Genomic DNA, 20,544 nt, shown 5'->3' with positions numbered 1-20,544 from the left:
TAGTTTGATCTGACAGCTTTTTCATGTAGTCAACAAAAATATGCTCCAATACACAGCTTTCATATTCAAAATAATGAGCGATCCTGACACTACTTAGAAAGCTTGTGGAAAAAAAATGCAAAAAAAAAGATAAATATGCTTAAATTCACCATAGTATTTTGAGACATGTTTTGTTAATATTCACACACTATCTGACACAGGGTTCTGTGTTTAGATTGTGTTTGAGTGGTGTTTCATCTAATGAACAGACCCGTGTTTTACACTGTGTGTAAATTGGCTTAGTTATGAGGAAATGGAAGAAAATTACATTTCTAAATTATATGGAGGTCACTTAAGGGTCACCATGGACTGCTGAATAAAGCCCCTGTATCACAGTGTCTTAAGCAGAACCACTTAACGAGTAAACGTGGAGATAACAAATAAATATATAATGTAATTCAGATATTACATAAATGATTTTTTTCTTATTGTTTTGAAATTGGAGAATGAATTCAGCCTTTCCGAATTCATGCATGTAAGAGAATGTTTATATGTGAGAAATGAGAGCGGCATGATTTGACTGTAAGATGAGGTTCCGTGTGTGGTGCGAAAAGAAGGTACAGTTCCCTCTCTCCTGGCAGAGGGTGTGAAACAAACGCACGCGGGGGATGCATGAGGTGGTATGTGGCAGACTGCTGGTCTCTTAGCAACAGCACACGTACAGGAGAGATGAGAGATGAATTCTCTCTTCAAAGTGATATATCTTACATATACCGATGTGATGATATCATCTTTAAAAGGAGACATAATTCCGATAGTAAAGAGGGATTTCCTCGTCTAAACTCAGATCACTCGCATGTGCTAAACAGGTGACCTAACCTAACCCCAATATCATGAACAGCGACTGTGAAATTTTAATCAAAGACAAAAGATACTCCACATTTGAGTGATATTGTGGCACTGAACTTTCCTGATCCCCGTGTAGTGATGTTGTAAGAAGTGCAGTTCACACAAAAATGAAAATCCTGTCATCATTAGCTTGCCCTCATGTCGTTGCGGCCCTGTGTTACTTTTCTTTCATCTGTGAAACATAAAAGAAGTTATTTTGAAGAATAACTGTTTTGGTTACCACCGACTTCACTCTATGAAGACATCTCTCAAAATATCATCAATTATGTTCCACAGAAGAAAAGAAGTCGTACAGGTTTGGAATGGCATGATGAGTAAAACGATAACAAGACTTTTATTTTTGTGTGAGCTGAAGAGTGAAAGGAAGACGATGGAATCATCCACTAGGCTGAATTGCTATTCTACACATTTCATTTCATAATGACAGAATAATTATTCTTCCTATTAATCAGCGTGGTGAGACACTGAGAAACAGGATAATGTAGTTTTGATTTAATGCTTTGATTTTGCAAATGAGTAATGAACAAATTACCCACAAAAATAGGTCAGACGATAAAATGTGCGCGCGCAAAATTTCATGACCTATTTACTCTCACCTCCAGACAATTAAAGAACACTCTCTCTCTCTCTCACACACACACACACACACACACACACACATACACCACACATTTTTACATACAGAGAGCACATTCTTTCTTTTTCATTAGCTTCTCCTTAAATAGAGCAAATATCACAGAATGTCATTCGTGGTTCTCAATTATCCTCTGCAGTGTCTTCAGCAGCTCCTCCTAGACATTAGTGTGTTCCAGTTCATCCAATACTGTCCCTCTTCCTCCCCCATCTGCTCCTCAGGAGGTGAGAATGGGTTTGAGAAGTCCCCCTGGGGACTGGATAAGCTACCTCCCTCTCTCTCTGATCTTTTGCGCTCACTCGCTCTCCCTCTGTCTCTCACTTTGTGGCAGATGGCTGTTTATCAGTCAGAGCACCAGATCAAGACTCAAACAAATGCTCATAACAATCATCAGTCCCCCAAGTCTCCTTCTCTATTCATTCCATTTGGCTAGGAAGCTGTTGATTCAAATTTTTTGGAGGGCCTCCTTTTTTTAGTACTCCCCACGAACACATCAATGCAATTTCCTGGCCTAGTGGGAGGTGTGTCTTTGCTCTGATCTCTAACATCAGTAGTTGTGATTGTGAGATGTTAAGGATACACATTTTTGTGAGCAATTTAAATCACAATAAGCATAATGCAAATAATCTGTGTACCCAATTGTCTATTTTGAAAATTTAAGCAAAAAAAAATATTTTTTTTTTTACAAAGTTCTGAACATAATATATGAATATGTTTAACAGTAAGGGATAGTTCACCCAAAATTAAAGGTAATGTCATAATTTTCTAATTGACATGTTTTTTCTGACCTGTATCAGTTTAAGACTTCTTATGACTTATGAATATTTTGAAGAATGTTTGTGGACAAAAAACTATGGAAATATCTTCAGCACAAGAAAGAAACTCATCCAGATTTGAAACAACTTGATGGTTAGTAAATTATGAGAAAATGTTTTGTGCTTTGGTGTGAATTATCCGTTTAAGCAACAAATATTTTACCTTGTTACTGAACTTTATGATTTATTCCACTTTTAGCTTTACAACCCTATCAGTAGCATATACATATATTTGCTTTGGTTATTTCTAAAGGTGTATAAATATTGTGTAAAGATTAATATGAAATAATTATACTTTGTTATTAAAAAGAAAAGCTTTGCTTTATTAAATTGTGTATTATTAATATATTTTCTATATTGCCTATTTCTATTTTTTATATTCTGCAGCCTGCAATGTGCATAGTTTATTTGCAATTCATTTGGTTAAAGATGTAAAAATATCCATAAATTACCAAAAATAAATAAATCACAAAAACAACATTCCTCCTGAGTCCGGACAGACCAGGGATATTTCACAGAAACCATCCAACGAGACACAAACACTCAATAAGACACACAATCACCCTGCTTGAAGTGACAAACTGATGAGGTGAGAAAGAAAGAAAGAGGGATAAAGATTGCGTGAGGTGAGAGATTTGGTGGTCTGTAGATTAAGCCTGAGAATGTACATCTATTTATTCTATTGCTTTTTTGCTTGCTATCTCTGACGTTCCCTCTGTCTTTGAAGGAGTTATTTTGAGGAGATGGAGAGAAAATGAGCAGTGTCAGAGAGAGGATGGTGGGAAACTGGAGCTCAGGAAATTTGTTCCATCTAATCCCCGTAACTGGAGAGATCTGTCAAGGAAAATTCCCTCTCTGTCACTCACTCCCTTCTTGATACACACACACACAAACGCACAGACACATTTCTTGTCACGGATTGCTGCCATGAGGCATGAGGTTTGGCACCTCTCGTTCCAGAGCAGCTTGTCATGGTCTGAGCGTGAAATTGAAGGGATGTATTACTGATTTCATGTTGCTCAGTTAACTTCTTCTGGCTGCCATGCTCATGTAGCGCTGCTAGCAATGCTAATAAGCTAAACAACAGTTTGTGTTTGCCTTCTGACTAAACAGATTACAACTTGCTCTAGTAGTCACCCCATGACTCAAAAGGTATTTCAGAGCTCATTGTGAAGTTTTTTCCACTGAGAAATAGGAAGTTATAATATTTGTTTTTTTTTTACAAGTTTCAGCCTTAGCTCTATTATATGTATTTTAGAATTTAACAATATACTATTTAAAAAATTTTTATAGTGCATAATAATACAGTTCACCCAAAAATGTAGAAAGAAGAGAAAGAAAGAAAATAATTGAAATGAATTGTGTTTTGTGTTTTTGGGTGAACTGTCCCTTTAATTTGCAAATTATATTTATTAATAAATGTGAGCGTTTTTTATTTAGTTTATGCATTAGTCCCATGTGATAAAATTATATTATTAAATAATATATCTTAAATAGTATATTATTTTACTATTGCAATTTATTTTCTTAAAAGGATTCAAATGAAAATGCTCTTATCATTTACTCACCCTCATGCTGTCATGTATATGCATTTGACCAACCTATGAATTTGACCAAACGATTTTTACTGATATATGGTAATATGATGATTCATTATGACAGTCATAACATTATTGTCAGTGTAGTTCACATATCAAAATGGATCCGGGTGAATGAACTCTGAGTTTAACAGCTAGAATGATATCGCTGTATAAACACCTGCTCCAGTGGAATGGCTCAATTAAAAGCTCAGACCAGGCAGCCTCGATGTCTGAGGAGCTTTAAAGTGGCTGCGACTGAAGTTGAGAAAGGAGTCTTTCATCATAATAGCATTTCAGTCACCATGAGTTTAGTCTTCACGGCTGAGTCTGCTTGAGGAGGGGTTTGAGCAACCTGTTTTCTTCAGATGCTCATTTCAAGCAGCACTGAGTCACAGGAGGAGAGAGAGAAAGCTTGTCTCTCCACATGACCCATGTGAAAGTCATAGAGCAGCCTTTCGCACTTTAAAAGGGGCGATTCAATTTCACATCTGAACGAACACCTTCAAATCAATTACGCAAGAAGACCCAACTGTATAATAACTAAATATAGCTATTATTGTCCCAAATTCTCATCTTCCAGAGACTAGATACAGGCATTCATCGTGGCAAACAATGAGAGAGGGCCAGAATGAATGTTATGGAAACAGATTAAACCGCTCAGTGCCAGAATGATCGGGATGGGGTGGGGGGAACTGCTGGGAACAGGAAGATAGACCCAGTCCATATGGTGCCTGCAGAGAGAGAGCAAGATAGAGCGAGTTATACAGATACACAGCGGAACAGTATGGTCATTTGTGCTTAAAAGCAAATATTTACACCGCAAACAATGTAAAGTGTTACAGCTAACAAAATCAGTCTCTTACTCTGTGTAAAACGTCTCTCCTCTGGGATCCTGAGTAATGACTATGATTATGCGCAGAGGTGTGAAATTACCACAATTGTTGTGGCAAAACTAAAGCCTGTGTGTATTACAGCCTGCCATTGCACTTGGGTCTTGTGAGAAAATACACTAGTATATGTAAGATTAATGCATCTAGCTTTTTTCATATTGAATAAGTGCGTGCAAACACGTGCATATTAAGAAAATAAGATAATAAGAGATCATCATGTCCAGTTTGGCTTGGTCTGAACCAGATGTTTGTTCATGTACAAACAGGCAACACCCCCTGGAGTCTCTCTATTGATAGTCCTTCTATAGTGGCTGTTCATTCGTCTGCTCCAGAGCCCCCCAATCAGCTTGCAGCACCCCGATTGCTCTTAAATCCTCCAATGACTGTATTGGAGAGTGTGTGTGTGTGTGTGTTTGTGTGTGTGTGTGAGTGTGAGTGAGAGTGTGCGCGCATGAATGTGTGGGTGTGTGCTGCACCAGACATCAGCAGCAGGTTGAGAGCCGACACACAGAGGAAGCAAGAGAGAGAAGAAAAGAATAAGGGGGGAGAAAGAAAAAGAGAAAGAGGCACTCCTTCATTCAGTCCTCTGAGAGAACTTCAAGACAGCCTCCTGCAGCTCTGACCGCACAGGTAAGGACATCAGCATGAGGATGTGGTTTCTCTTTATCCCTCTCTATCTTGTGATGCAGTGGCGATCGCACCCCACTGCTTTGTATTCGTCTTTATCTGATCGCCGTAAACACTCCATCAGTGGTGCAAACTTGTATGGTCGGTCTTGCACCTCTGTGTGCTGCAGTTGTCAGTGTCATTTTATGACTGTATGAGATGTGGGGAATTGATCTACTTTTGTGATGATGCTCTCCGCTTCTCTCGGATGCTGACGTTGCTACTGTTGAACGTAGCAGAGAGCAGAGCTGCAACAGAGGTAAACCTTTGGCTGAACGCTTTGAAAACAGCACACGTGGGGTTGATACTGACAAAGCCAGGTCAGACGCTCTCCACGCTCATATCTACATCACCTCGGGACAGCGTGAGCAGGGGAGAGAGACAGAGAGGGGCTCTTTGTTGCTGATAGTGATCTGATACGGATCTGCACTGCCAGGGAGATTTCCCCGAAGACACTAAAAACCCATTCAGCTTGCGCATATGTGTGCGTGTGGAATCAGAAACTGCCTGCTGTCCGGTCAAAGTGAATATTTGCACAGATAAACTCATTAAATTTGCATGAAATGACTATCGGTTTGCCTATTTATAGATCTTAGCATGTAGGTTAAGGTAGAGGAAGGGTTTTGCACGTTTCCATGGCAAAATTCAAACACTAAAGCACACGCGCTTCTATTCACACCGTCAAGTCAAAGACGCTTTATTGTGCAAGAATCACTGTAAATGAAAACACTAATTAGCTTTGATTCACATCCACAGCATGTTTAATTGGATGTGTGGGGAGTGAATGCATGCAGTCTATTGTAAGGACACACAACACTGATTTTATTTTGCAATTCTTGATGCATACAAAGAAAAACAGCATACATATTTATAGGCTAGTTTCAGACTAGTATCTTCGATTTATCTTATTTGTTTGAGGACGTGTTATTAAAGACAATTGAGGACTTGTTTGTTTTTTGCTCGTGGCATAGGGATGCATATTCATGCGATAGTTAGAGGTATTAGTATTTATGTTTATTTTCACGATAGGCTGTGCATGACGTATCTCGCTGTAGTCTAACAGAAGAGGTGTTGTTGTGTTTTATTGGGAGCAGGTTTTTCGTACGCTGGGTCATTACCCATGTCACAGATGACAGATTACGCACACATATAGGGCAGCAGGCGAATCGTGCCGTTACCAGGCTTTATTCAATTTGACTGCTACAGATTACACAGTGAAATATTGAAGCATGAAAAATATTCAAATTGATACTAGTTCAATTTACAACCACTTAGTAGTCTAATGGAATGCTGTAACTGCGGAGAATGACTGATTCTGTCTGTCGCTGGGAGTTTCGGGAGATGCCAGCTGTCGGGTTCAAGCCCTCATTACGCTCACAGAGTTGTGACTGTCATCGTCCCAATATTTAAATGGCCCCTTACTTGTTTTTCATCTTCTTCCTGTTTTATTTCTTTATTGACTCATAAAACATATACCTTTCTTTCTCCTTCTTATCTCCAGCACCTATATCCTTCCCATCTGTAACGACTGCTGTATTTTGTCAGTTTGTGTTTGAGATTTACACCGTGCCGCCAGAATAGAGGGTGTGTGTATGTGTGTGTGTGTGTGTGTGGGGCGCTTTGGCTGAATGGTTCAGTGAAAGTGGCAGTATCAGAGTGTGGTACCAAAGGCTGTTAGTGAAAGAGAGAGAGAAAGAGAGGCGATAACTGGGCCCTGGAGCACACGCTCACAGGCGCTGCACTCTTCAGTGTATGCTGATACTCCACAGACTCTCATTAAACAACACAGCTGTGTCACACACACTGCCCCTCACGCACTGAGTGGAATTTCACAAGCAAACTGAGGCCAAGTGTGTCCACTCTTCTTTACCTGCATTCATATTTCGCTTGAAATCACTTTAGTGCTCCTGATTATGGGCGTTATTGTTTAATGTGATAAAAGCAATTGTACCCACAGGCTGGAGTATCAATAATGTATCGGGCTTCGAAAGCTTTGTGAATGATACAGGCCTCCTAGTATCAGTCCATAGGAAAGCGTCCATTGATGACAAATTAGTGCTATAGAGCAAACTCTGTGATGTACACTTAACATGTTTTATGTAGCTTAAATGTACATGAAGTACCAATTCTAGTCACATATTCTGTGACGTACATATGAGTAAAGCACCTCGTTCAATTAGAAATAATGTAAGGTGGGACATTTTTTGCATGATCTGGAAAGGATTGGATCGATTATTGTCATTCACTAATTGCTGTGATTTCATGCAAGTAACAGGTTGGAGGGGAGGGATCATTAACATTTTTGATAAATATAGCAAGGCCATGTGAATTAAAAAAGTAATGATATGCACAGCTAAACTGTTTAGAATAAATATGCTCACTTTAAAACAGCTGAAAACAGCTTTCGGATCATGAAAAGACCAAGTATTAAGATGCATACAAAATGCAATTCAGACAACTGTGAAACTTCTTGTTCAGTTATTGTATGTTAAGTTCACCCCTCACAAAAGGCCTGTCTACACCAACACAAACGTTCGGTTTAAATGAAATTATAGCCACCTGTGAGAAGTGGCCGTGTCAAAAAGAAGTCAAATTAAACTATACAAATAGTAACGTGCATAATCAAACTCATTTTAGACCCCTTGGAACTCATGTTATGAACATGTTATGTTTTTGCTTCACTGAGCTGAAGGGTTTACTCTGTGTGTTCTCAGAGGACGTTGCAGTTCAACATTCTGTGAGGAAAAAGGTGTAGCTGAAAACACAAGAAAGGCATTGACAAATATTGATGTCTCCCTCCCCAGTGTTCAGATTGTTAGGGAATGAAAGTATCGCTCAGCTAAAAATAGAGATCAAACGACAGGAGGAAAACGTTATTTTGTTGTTGTTATTTAACCCGCCAGCACATTTTAATATCCTGCAAACACTAAGTCAAATATTAAATCTTAAACAAGTATGCAATCAGTAGTAAACTCTCCCAGGATATTACATTACATGATACTAAGCCATTTAGGATACGGATCAGAATCATACAAAGTAAAATATTTTCTAAATAAAACACACTTCCTATAGGCTATAATTGTTTTTAGGTCAGCTAAGACAATATTTTTGGAAAATCCTAACATAACCACCTACACATGCTGATTTGCTCAGGCGTTTCACATGAATATTCGTAAATCGTTCAAATACCAAACAGAAAGCGGGCACTCTATTTTTAGCGTGGCTTAGCTCAGTGTTTCATCCCTGAAACAGAAGTCCAACTTCTCTGGCATCTCAAGAGATCTCATTAAGAGCAAAAACCTCTTTGCATTTATTCTCTTTTCGTTTTTATTCATATTTCAATGTGGCAGAGGCTTGATGAGCTTCATCCATCATTAAATCAAACGGAAGCTGCTGATTTAAGGTTTAATATCTCAATTCATGCAGGAGGCACCGTCAACAGTATAATCTCTATTTTGTGGATGTTTAAGTCTATTAAGAAGAAGGAAATGTGGAATCATACAGTAGCATTGTAGATTGCGTGGGATGTTTTTTTTCTCCAGTGGTGTGGGTGATGCTATAGTAAAAAAGGGAAAGAGGCAGTATCGCTCCATTATGGATCTCTGAATTTGTTGATCTGGTTTTAAAGAAACATTATGAAGGATATTTAACAGCATTGTATAAATACTATAGGTACCAGGTGTCCTGCCAGTATCCCATATACACTGCTCTCCCCACAGGTATACGCTCCTATGGGGCGTAGATCAGAGGATGGAGGGCTGGAGATATCTGCGTCACAAAAAGAGGTGCTGAATGCAGCCTAAGCTCATTTGTAGTCTATGTGCAAATCTATAACAATCCCTTTCCACCCCTTTTAATATGAATCATTTGATGAATCGTAAGAAATAGGGTCACTTCACAGCAGCTTTAATAAAAATGCACCAGAAAGACATTTTAATACCTATGTTTTTATACTGTTATCATTGATATCAGATACACTACAAAATAGGTTGAAAATTTGCAGTGGGATTTGGGGATGGGACCCCCCAAAAAGCTGCGTAGAACTGATCTGAAATTTCAGCCTCAGTGTGCTGTCACCCCTAGTGTTGTGCTGTGATGTGCTGATCCAGTGTGTGTCCTATTACCGCTTATCTCAGGGGAAAAGAGAGGGTCTGATAATACAGCTCTCATCCTGCTGTATCTACTAAAGGCACTGATCTGCTCTGTTTTGATCGCACCTCCCGCTGGCACTTGTAGGCATAATGATTGCTCTTTTTTTGGACCTGATGTTTTGGTAACGAGCAGCAGCTATCATTTTCAAGCTTAACATCAGTTAAATGAGAGTGTTAAAGAGTTTTTGTTTATGTTAACGGCTACATTGAAGATAAGTAACCAAGTTGTTTTATTGTTTCTTTATTTCCTCTGTAGTTAAAATGCTGCCTGGTACCAGGCCCCTGCTGCTGTGTGTGCTGTGTCATGTGACCACCGCATGGGCATTCGCCCGCATGTCTGACGCCCTGGAGCTGCGGTCTGCGTTCTCTGTGGCGCGAACCAGCAGCATGGAGGGAGGGCCCAAGATGGTCGTCACCTTCGACAAGGTGTATGTCAACATCGGTGGCGATTTCGATCCAAAGGCTGGCTTATTCCGCTGCAGGATTCCCGGTGCGTACTATTTCTCCTTCACGGTGGGGAAGTTCCCGCGGCGAGACCTGTCGGTCATGCTAATGAAGAACCGCAATGAGGTTCAGGCGATTGTCTACGACGAGAACGCCGGAGAAGAGCGGAAAGTGCAGAGCCAGAGTGCGATGCTACAGCTTGATTTCGGAGACACTGTCTGGCTTCGTCTTCACGGAGACCCTCGCTACGCTATCTACAGCAACACGGGTCATTACACCACCTTTAACGGTTACCTGATCTACCCTGATGTGTACGGCTACCAAGAGCCCACACACAAAGTTCATGAAAGCGACCATCAACCACCGAAAACTAGCGATCACTCACTGACTGAGCATGAAAATACAATTACCAAAGACACTAGTGTGAGTCTGAAAGAAGAGAGATGGGATGAAGAGATAAAAGAGGAGGACGGAAGAGATGGAGAGGAGGAAGATGACGACCAGCGGTCAGCATTCTCTGTGGGCCGCACTCAGAGTATTGTGGGAGTGGATCAAGGATACCCTGAGCACCAGCCCATCATTTTTGACACAGAGTTTGTCAACATCGGCAACGACTTCAACTTGAGCTCTGGTATATTCAAATGCAGAGTGGCAGGAGCCTATTACTTCTCCTTTAATGCTGGCAAGCTGCCCCATAAGACCCTTTCAGTGAAGCTGATGAAGAACCATTTGGAAGTGCAGACCATGATCTACGATGACAGCGACACTGAGAAGGCCCTGCAGAGCCAGAGTCTGATGTTGTCACTGCAGGCTGGAGATACTGTCTGGCTCTACAGCCACCAGAGGGATGGATTTGGTGCTTACAGTAATCACGCCAAATATATCACTTTCACTGGCTTCCTGGTGTATCCCGAGCTCCACCGAAGCCTTCCTCAGCAGCAGAAACCGGATAAGACACTGTAGGCCAGCCAAGGAGCCAGTCAGTCTGGGTCTTTAGGAAGGTAAGAGTTTGGAGCAACGCTTGTGTGGAAAAAAATGTGAGTTCCCTTCACGCAGTCTTCTACACTCTAGGAACTCTGTGTCACTCATCACTCTTGTGGTTTGCTTCTTCAGATTCCATATTAGAAAACTCCTTAGCTGTTGTTTTTACCCTGTTTGATCTAGTCTTAGGAAGAAATTACTAAGTCAAGCCAGCAGCACCTGTAACATTTGGTTAAACTCAGCATCCCAAGTCACCATGAAACGGAAATTGCAATTATCCTTTCCTCCCTATAGTGACAACTTCTTGAATAAGAAAAAATATGAGTGACAGATTGCTGGGTTATTGCCCAGCCGGAGCGTACAGAGAGATGTTATAGGGAGGGGACATTCATATTTATTTTAAACAATTACTAAAGCACTTAACATTTTTAAGCATTATGTGCATGGATGAATCATTTACAACAAATACTTCAGCATTCCATAAAAAATAAGAATTGTCCATTTTGATTTCATGGTGACTTTAAGGCCGAATCCCATTTCTATTTTATATCCCTACCCCACTGTCTACCCCTTTCCCTTGTCCATTGAAACAGAGTGTTAAGGGAAAGGAGTGAAAAGATTCCCTTAAGAATTGGGACACCACTACTATATTGTCACACGTCATCTTAAATAGTCTAGCTTCTACAATACACACACCTGCTGGTGTACATTAGAGCCTTACCGTTCTATATTAATATTGCTTTAATAATGCACTGCTTACTGATACACACATCGGAGATTGCGCAGCTCCCACATTCAGGTACAAAGAAACTCGTCAATGCTGCCAAACTTTATTAATAACAGTTTAAAACTAAATTATTACATTATATTTTATAGCAACAAGGGGATAAAATATTTTTAAAGTAAACTGTTTTTGCAGTAAAGTCACTCATTGTAAAGAGAAACGCTCTCTCTCACGTATTGGCAGTATTTGAGAATAGGGTTTAATGGGTTTTAAAGGTTAAATTTGTTTGCTAACCATAATTTGAACACCTGATTGAATATAACTTAATAAAACGCATTTGTGTTAAAGTGAGCAGTGCTTACATTTATATGTCTTTTTGTTCATTCAGGCAGCCATGTGGTCGCTGTAGCCAGGTTATGCTGAGAAAATTCATACCCTTTCATTTGAAGTGAGGTCCTGAAAAGTCTTCATTTGAAGGGCTATTTGGCCCTTCCCCTTACCTCTTCCCCTTTAAACAAAAGAGAATCGAGACACCCCTGAATGTGCCAAATGGCGGGGTAGGGGAAAGGGATGGGCTAAGGGTTAGAAATGGGAATGGGCCTAAGCCCTTGGATGCTGAGTCCTCACATTGGTATAATGAGAAAATATATACAGGTCACTTTTAAATATAAATGTAAAATATTAAATAAATTATTTTTAAAAAATGTGATTAAAAAGGGTAATAAAAGTCAATATCAAAAAAAATACACAGCTTGACTGAGCAATGTGATGTTCTTAGCACTAAAGCACCTATCTCCACAGAGGCAGTTCATTAAACAGCTCCAACTCAAAACTGTGTTCCGATACAATAATTAAGTGCATGCATGTTTCAAATAAGAAATTTTGTTGTCTTTGAAGCTTTTGCATGAAAGATTTGCACGAGAGATCTATTATTTCCAGTGTTAAATCTGTTTTAAGGCACAAAAAACAGCGAGGATTTATGTAGTCATTCATGTAGTCAAATTCATGTAGTCAGTCAATTATCAGTCTGGTTTTGGAACAGCACTACACATTTACAATGAAGACCGCTTCTGTAAATTTATTGTTTGGCCAGAAACTTGCTAGATGTAGCGCAAGCTGACAGCTTCCAAAGGAACAACGATTTCATTCACTGCCAAACACATACTGTACACTAACTGATGCTAATGATTTTGGAAAAATGGTTCAACAAATATTAATGTTTATATTTTGGGAAGAAAATCTATCAAAAATATTGATCCGTTTATATAATTCATCTGGTTTATGCTGTGTATACAGGCATAAAGATTTATTTAGTTGATGAAGCATTATGTAATATGAAGTGCACAATTCCAAAATGTAAATACTTCTGTGTTTTTTATCCATTTCTATATAAGTAAACGTTTGCATTTATAATTCTGTGCCTGGTCTTATGTACTTTTCTGTATGGGTTTAATTCGATAAATAAACTTTGTGAACGAGTGCTGGATAAGCTTTTCAATGTTTGTGCAGTATGAGCTACTTTGTTAAGTACCGTACAAGTGGTTTCAGTGTACGCTGGGTTCTTATTGTGGAAGAAGCCAGTCCTCAGAAGCAAGCCAAATAAAAACTCTGAATGTAAACTTTTTCTTTTGCCTTGTATTTTTTCATTGGTGTAAATACATCTACAGTGCCGTCATTCCAACCAATTATATTTTAACCTGTGGAAGGATTTTCGATGAATGAATGAAATGCAAATATCTGGATCATGTAAATATTTAAAAATCCTCGCTGAAGTGATTGCATCATGAACGTGTCAGCCTTTGTGAGGTAAAAACAGCAGATCAGATTAGTATTCCGACATAATAAGTGTGTTCGACTTGAAGGGGCGCTGCATCCATCGAACGGTGTGTGACATCAAAGTACCGCGAGAGCGTAGATACGAGCATATGGAACAATCAGCTGTCTCGCGGTACTTTGATGTCATACACCGATCGTTAACTCGAACACATCTAAAGTCTAATGAGAGGCCTGGGGTATTTTAACATGAATTTGTTTGTCTGAGAATAAAGCATTGTGGGACAGAAGGTTTGTCTTTTTAAATGACTATCAGGGACCAGACTTCGGTGTGAATAAAGAAAAAAAAACGTTAAAATTTGAACGAAAATTAATTAAATAAAAGTAAATAAAAAAAACTGTACAAACCTCCAAAATGTATGGCAAATAAGTCTTTCATCCTAGAGAACTGAATTTCCTTGAAAATCTAAAAAATATTTATTTATAAATGTCTGGAAACGGTCTTCTTGGAACACTGAACAAATGGCAGTGAACACTTCACTACACTACACTTTATTCAATGAAGACTAATGTTATTAATAGTCATCATTAGTAAAAGATGTAAAATATGAAATTAGAAAATATATGCCAGAACGAACGACTGCAGATGAGCTCTGCTCATGAAGGGATGAGAAAACAGGGTAACAGCAGGCAGCTGATATGCTATCAAGAGCTAATTTATGTGCTCTTACTAAGTAGCTGACTTGCCACAAACTGTAATGAGATTGGTAAATGGAAAAGCCACAGTTAATTATGGAGGAGAAATTATTCTACCTGTAATTTTGCTGCGTGCAATGGCATTCCTGAATAGCAATTAAATCATTTTTGGGTAAAACCCATAATTGTATAGATAAAGATCTTTTTGGAAATAACCTGTCGATATATCTTTTTTAGTGGCAAATGGAAAAAAGCTTGAAGGCATTTGGCTACATGCACCATTACCTGCCAAATCACAGAAAAATCTGGTATCATCAAACATAAATGTATTTAACAGGAATTTGACTTGAAGCATTATTCAAACACAAATTCTTTTACAGGTTTAGATTTTATTAGAATACCAACTTTCTATATCAGTTGTATATTTTCCTAACACTACTCAGTTACAAGTGTTACCACAAAAATATTTATTATGAATATAATGTGCTATATGTTTAAATCTATTAAAACTATAGAGATAGTAAGTAAATGCATAATCCTAATAATCCTGAATTTCTGGGTGACTCTGCCTTCTTGTACACACAGGAACATCCATCAACAGTTTGTAACAAGTGTCCAGTGGTGGACATGTTTGCAAAAATGTATAAAACAGAAATGATACGCTGAAAAAGGAGAGAGTTTTCATTGTTTTATTTAGGTGTAGCATAGGGTCTTATTTACATAAATATGTTCTGAGGATTTATCTCAGGGTACGAGCACAACTCTCAAGGGTCACAGCACAGAAGGGGGTTACTTGGCTGGTTTATCCCCAGACTCCAGCTTGGGTGCGTCTTTAGGTTCGCGGTATGCAGGGAATGCTTCCCATGGACTGTTCAAATCAAACTTGCGGAACTCCTGGGTGAGCTCAACAGGTTCAGCTACAACCCGCTTCACTTCATCATCGTAACGTACCTGATAAAGAAGAAAAAAAAAACAAAAAAAACAATCATTAATGAATCCATACCTAGCAGTGTTTCAAATGGTGCACTTATTTTTTTTCCAACAGCCGAGAGACAGCATTCAGTAAACAATATTCTGTGCATTTACCTCAACATATCCAGACAGAGGAAAGTCTTTTCTTAATGGATGACCTTCAAATCCGTAATCTGTCAAGATGCGTCTCAGATCTGGATGATTGGCGAAGAAAACTCCAAACATGTCCCAGATCTGTAATGACATATCATTTCATAAATGAAGCAACGCTACCTCTAAAATCTGATAAAACTGACATAGCATCTGCATGCAACTACAGCTATGCCGCATGACCTCATGGACCACTGACTAGACATTTAAAGTCATTTGCAGTCTGCAGAGTGTCATAGAAGGAGGGAAGTAGCTCGGGGGCTCCACTGCATGAGCACTGCAGCTTGTGTCGGAATATATTGCAGACTAAACAGGCATATATTTTTGTAATCTGTAATACACAAAGCTCAGAAGTTGTTCATGAAACCATGAAAGCGGATTACAAGAAGACGCACACCTCTCTCTCATTCCAGTTAGCTGCCTGGTGCACAGGCACAGAGGAGTCGAGGGGAGTCAGCTCATCAGTGTAGGTCTTCACTCGGATACGAGCGTTATAGCGCAGGGACAACAGAAGGTACACAATCTGAAAGGAAATATTGGATCATCAATCACTTGCAGAACAGTTTGAAAAATGTTTCCCAAGCTAATCGCTTCCTCAATACGCTTCCTCACCTCAAAGCGGTACTGCCTTGTAGGGACATCCATGGCTGTCAGGTCAATCATGTTTCTGAACTGAGAGTTTGTGTGATCCCTCAAGAAGGTGAGAACAGGTATAATCCCTTCTGGGTGGATCATTACCTCCAGCTCATTAAAGCAGGTCACCTAGAAGGATGCACGTAAGAGAACCACTGAGGAACTGCAGAGTGCATTTTCAATATACGTCACTAATCGGTCATCTAAAATGATATATATGAGAATAACTGACCTGAACCTGCTGCACATATTTGGGGAGAATCTCTGCAATGTATTCTCCAAACTCTGAGAGCTGAGTGTGTGTGACTGAATCCTTAGGCATCACAGTAGCTAATGCAGAAAGGCATTTGAACGTGAAACATTAACAACTCCACCCGTTAAACGATGACAAAAACCCAACTTTACTCACGTCTGGTTTCAGATGTCGTTGTTCTCGTCTGGACAACAGCAGCGGTCCGTCTAGCAACTATGAGAGGGATTGAGAGAAAGTAACGCATAACAATATTGTGCTAATACTATGGCAGTTTCAAAGGAAGACATTAAACTATTAGCTTGTGCCCTACTAAATTTAAATAATATTAACGTTTCTGCAAAAACAACGCAAATATTATTATCCCTGGTAACGTGAAGTGCATAAAAGAAGCTTTACTGGCATTATAAAGATTAAAACTGTAAATGAGTCGACGCTGTCATTAGCGTTCAGTGTATTTGTACTGCCTGCTAGAGCAAGAGGAAAGGTCAACGGCGAAGAAAAGCACAAACACAGAAGAGCGGGTTGTGGGTCCTGCACAGTGACAATAATAGCGATTACGTAAATAATCCATCACGAAGAGGTGAGTGCTGCACTTATTATTTCTTACCATTTAGGCTTCTTCCAAAACCGCCGCGGACAAATCTAACCAAGGAGGCCGCCATCTTTGCTCCCACACCGCGTCGTTCCTCGCGCGATCCGCTGACGCTGACGCTGACGGCACGCGCGCATTTCTCAGTGCGCTGCTGCCACCTACCGAGCTTGACTTGTGTAATAATAGTCGGATTTAAAAAAATAAATCGTTCAATTGACCTCAATACAAAATCTGAAACAATATCAGTTTGCATAAGTGTTTTATGCTTTGTTTTACATTTGATATATTTTAGTATTTATAGTATATCGTTTTTATAGTTCACTGAACAAGATAAAGTGAGAATTTAGAGCTCACAAAAATTCACTTTATTTCAGAAACCTTAACTGAGCAAAAACAGGCCATTTGGAACAGTTAAGTAAAACAAAACGTCTGCTTGTAGTGTAAATCAATGAGATTTTGACTTAAATAATGCTTACCTACTAAAAATGCATTAACTATCAATCAGAAAAAGAATATAACAGATTAGGATGTATACAGTAGGTATTTGAGAAACTTTCCATCATGTTGATAATTTAGAGGCATTTTTATATCAATTATGGTACAGTACACATAGGGTTAAAAACACTGACTCTGTATTTCAGTTAAAAAAAAAAAAAGACCACCCAATACCAATGTTTTTCATCGTATTTATTAAAATCTGTTGCAAATGGTTTCTCTCCGTTTCATCATAGCAATCATAAAAAATGAATTAAATGCTTTGGGTCTGTAGGATTTGCTTCAAACCTACTGTTTACGATTAGACAATATCGCAACCTTATAGATAGCATGCACAGAGAAACAAAAGACCAACTACCAGATGCTGTTTTTAACAACTCCTAATACAAAGAAGTCAGTCAGAAACTCTTTAAAAACATTATATCACTAACTCAAGCAAAAATAAATATTTGTAAATTCACTGTCTAAGTTATCTGAGGTAATGACAACAATATTGTTTTATTCACAGTGAAATTGTTGATACAGGTGGATGGTATTATAGCTTTAACCTTAGCTTTTATGTACAGTACACAAATTCATAAAATAATGTATATAAAAATATGCACTCCAACATGGAAAAAAACTATGCATTACAGCTGCACAGTATATCAGATGTAGCATTATTGTCAGCGATTCTGCACTGTATATCTTTTAGCTGGACTCTGAACCGCACACTTGTTTGTAGTACTCCTGCAGCATCTCCAACTGGGCTGAGCGGATCAGCACATGAGGCCGGACTGAGGCCAGCACCTTACAGGCCTCCTCTGGACTCCAACAGTGCAGCTGTGAAAGAAAAATACCACCATTTAATCATCAGATAGGGACAAATTGCCCCCTTCCCCCTCAATATTTGATATTCGTCTGCTGCTTTGCTGCATCTTTTTACGCACAGATCTCTTTGTTGTCACAATGAAAAAAGTTTGAAGTTACCTTTCAGTAATCTAACAGCAATTACTAAAGTTTTAATGGCAAAAGAGTGCGAGATTAAATATAAGTATACATAAGTAAACATAATATTACAGTTTTACAATAAAAATGTACCCGACTTAATCATTCAATTCCTTTAAAAAAGGACATTGCCTACGCTGTGAAAAAGGAACAAATTCGTATACTAAAATATACCGTACGAAATTGTGCACGGTTTATTCGTTAAAAACAGGAAGTGAATTTAAGGTATAAAGGTGCCTTTGAACTCTGCTTATGTGGGTTTTATTTAGAGAAGTGATCAGCATCACTTCAGTTGAGCTATCAGTTTTTCTCTCCAAAATTTTCCCCCCAAAAAATTAAGAAACTAATCTAAATGCTGCATTAAAAAGGCACCAAACAAATAAGCAACCGCACAATGACAAATACTGTTCACATAGGTGACCTGTGACATAGAGCTTTGGTGTATATGTATACATATATATATTGTTCTGGTGTACGTATGCAGACTCATACCCACCCTGATGAGGTATGCGGCTGCAATAGTTGCACTTCGTGAGCGGCCGGCCTTACAGTGAATATAGACACTGGTGCCCTGCTCTCGATGTTTCAAGGCAAAATCCACGCCCTTGTGAATGTGCTCTAGGCTGGGAACACCTGTCAGGTCCACTGTGCTGAGTCTGATCTGCTCCACGCCAACATCTCGCCACTCCTGTTACATAACCAACAGGAAAGGAGCATCCTTAGATGCACATTGACACATGTGCTTACGGTTGGTCATGAGATACTTACCTCAGCTGAATTGCAGAAATATTTAGTCTCGTATTCTTCATTCATAGTAATAACTCCTCTGACCTTCTCTTTTTGGACCAGCTAAAACCAAACCAAACGAGACGAGAAGCATTAGGGGAGGCCCCAAACAGTGCGTGAATCTGATAATGTGTTATTTTATAAACACAGATAGGATTCTTCGTCACACATACAGTAAATGGTTAACCTTACCTCCTCTGTCATCGACCTGAACGGAAGAGCACCTAGAATCACAGTAGGGTCCACGCGATTATACCAATGCCTGGAACTGATCTTTTCCATGAAAACATTGTAAGCGAGTGTGGGATAAAATAAAGTCCTCGCCAGAACGCTCGACATCGTTCCTCACGCACACGAACGACACGTACAACTTCAAACGTGTCACAAGGGTTTCATTCTCGCTACTCCTACATAACTATCATACATGAAAGAGAGCAGGTTTTCTTCGTCGCCTGTCGCTATTTCTCGACATTGCCATCTTCTGTTGCGGAGGTTGATTTCCTCAACACAGACTGGGAAAGGGATAAATTCACGGAATCAAGAGCGTCTTCAGTTAGCCATTCAATCCGATGCCCATACGTTGAAGAAGCAGATGTAGTTTGACGGGAATTCAACTTAAAGTCACGGCCTGCGTTTGAAGGAGTCTCGTGTCATTTTGCGGTTGGTTTGTTGATGAACATCAGTGAATGCATTTCGTTACAACGTATACTTATTCATAATGCTACAGTACAGCGCAAAAGAGGCAGTAATGATGAACAATGGCAATATTTTCTAAACGAAAAACAAATCTTGGTTTATTTGAAATACTCTTGTCACACTTGTATATCCCAGTAGAATGCAATGCAAGGTTACACTTTATTTTAAGGTGCCCTAGTTACAGAATAATTACCTGTTTAAATACTGTTTTTTTTATTTTATTTTATTAACTATTACCTACATGTATTTACTTCACGGTTAGGGTCAGAATTAGGGTCACTTGCAATACGGCATCATTATTTGTTATTATGATAGTAAGTACATGTAACGTGTAAAAATGACACCTTAAAATAAAGTGTTACCAAACGCAAACATCTTGTAAGAATACAATTTTATGCAGGTAAACGTGATGCATGTCCCCATTGTGTGCCATATGAACGTTTAGCATTGTGAATAAACGCATTACACAGTAAATTTTACTATTAAACCCGTAATGATATCAGCGCAGACGTTAAAAGCACACTTCATATTAACCAGTCTGTCAGTTATACACGCTTGATGTTTATCTCCACACCACACACGCAGACCTCTTGGGCTTTTATTGACTTGAGCGACCACGTGAGAGAAACGCACATCTGTGTCTTTAAGAAGGGGGGGACGAATTCTAACCAATTGCTCTTAACTGCTGTTTTAATTGTTCATATGCGAATGTACATAAAACACAAACAGAAGTTGTTA

The 20,544-nt window shown here is 39.1% G+C and overlaps 3 protein-coding genes across 3 annotated transcripts; 1 reads left to right on the top strand and 2 right to left on the bottom strand.

Annotated features, from left to right (window-relative positions):
• The first annotated feature begins 5,213 nt into the window (after nucleotides 1-5,213).
• c1qtnf4 (C1q and TNF related 4) lies at nucleotides 5,214-13,392 on the top strand. The gene is made up of 2 exons (XM_043245885.1): nucleotides 5,214-5,437; nucleotides 9,881-13,392. The coding sequence occupies exon 2, from the start codon at nucleotides 9,886-9,888 to the stop codon at nucleotides 11,029-11,031; it is 1,146 nt and encodes a 381-aa protein (XP_043101820.1). The 5' UTR covers nucleotides 5,214-5,437; nucleotides 9,881-9,885; the 3' UTR covers nucleotides 11,032-13,392.
• Nucleotides 13,393-14,917: 1,525 nt separating this feature from the next.
• Nucleotides 14,918-16,990, bottom strand: ndufs3 (NADH:ubiquinone oxidoreductase core subunit S3). Its single transcript, XM_043243351.1, has 7 exons — nucleotides 16,858-16,990; nucleotides 16,407-16,463; nucleotides 16,230-16,327; nucleotides 15,977-16,126; nucleotides 15,762-15,887; nucleotides 15,329-15,448; nucleotides 14,918-15,193 (listed from the first exon to the last, which is right to left on the bottom strand). The coding sequence occupies exons 1-7, from the start codon at nucleotides 16,910-16,912 to the stop codon at nucleotides 15,032-15,034; spliced, it is 768 nt and encodes a 255-aa protein (XP_043099286.1). The 5' UTR covers nucleotides 16,913-16,990; the 3' UTR covers nucleotides 14,918-15,031.
• Nucleotides 16,991-17,514: 524 nt separating this feature from the next.
• On the bottom strand, nucleotides 17,515-20,505 carry ptpmt1 (protein tyrosine phosphatase mitochondrial 1). The gene is made up of 4 exons (XM_043245068.1): nucleotides 19,303-20,505; nucleotides 19,093-19,173; nucleotides 18,821-19,012; nucleotides 17,515-18,159 (listed from the first exon to the last, which is right to left on the bottom strand). The coding sequence occupies exons 1-4, from the start codon at nucleotides 19,447-19,449 to the stop codon at nucleotides 18,028-18,030; spliced, it is 552 nt and encodes a 183-aa protein (XP_043101003.1). The 5' UTR covers nucleotides 19,450-20,505; the 3' UTR covers nucleotides 17,515-18,027.
• Nucleotides 20,506-20,544: the final 39 nt, after the last annotated feature.

The sequence above is a fragment of the Puntigrus tetrazona genome, chromosome 7, assembly GCF_018831695.1.
Source record: "Puntigrus tetrazona isolate hp1 chromosome 7, ASM1883169v1, whole genome shotgun sequence".
Lineage (NCBI taxonomy): Eukaryota > Metazoa > Chordata > Actinopteri > Cypriniformes > Cyprinidae > Puntigrus > Puntigrus tetrazona.
The sequence above is the reverse complement of the archived record's forward strand: the minus strand, read 5'-3'. Positions and strand labels throughout refer to the sequence as shown.

Excerpts from the sequence above, each read along its gene's own strand:
- c1qtnf4 (XM_043245885.1), top strand. The coding sequence starts at position 9,886 with ATGCTGCCTGGTACCAGGCCCCTGCTGCTGTGTGTGCTGTGTCATGTG.
- ndufs3 (XM_043243351.1), bottom strand. The coding sequence starts at position 16,912 with ATGGCGGCCTCCTTGGTTAGATTTGTCCGCGGCGGTTTTGGAAGAAGC. Across the intron at positions 16,127-16,229 it reads AATATGTGCAGCAGGTTCAG|GTGACCTGCTTTAATGAGCT; the intron begins GTCAGTTATTCT and ends GCATCCTTCTAG. Across the intron at positions 15,449-15,761 it reads CTAACTGGAATGAGAGAGAG|ATCTGGGACATGTTTGGAGT; the intron begins GTGTGCGTCTTC and ends ATGTCATTACAG.
- ptpmt1 (XM_043245068.1), bottom strand. The coding sequence starts at position 19,449 with ATGTCGAGCGTTCTGGCGAGGACTTTATTTTATCCCACACTCGCTTAC. Across the intron at positions 19,013-19,092 it reads ATTTCTGCAATTCAGCTGAG|GAGTGGCGAGATGTTGGCGT; the intron begins GTAAGTATCTCA and ends GTTATGTAACAG. Across the intron at positions 18,160-18,820 it reads CAGCCGCATACCTCATCAGG|CTGCACTGTTGGAGTCCAGA; the intron begins GTGGGTATGAGT and ends TTTCTTTCACAG.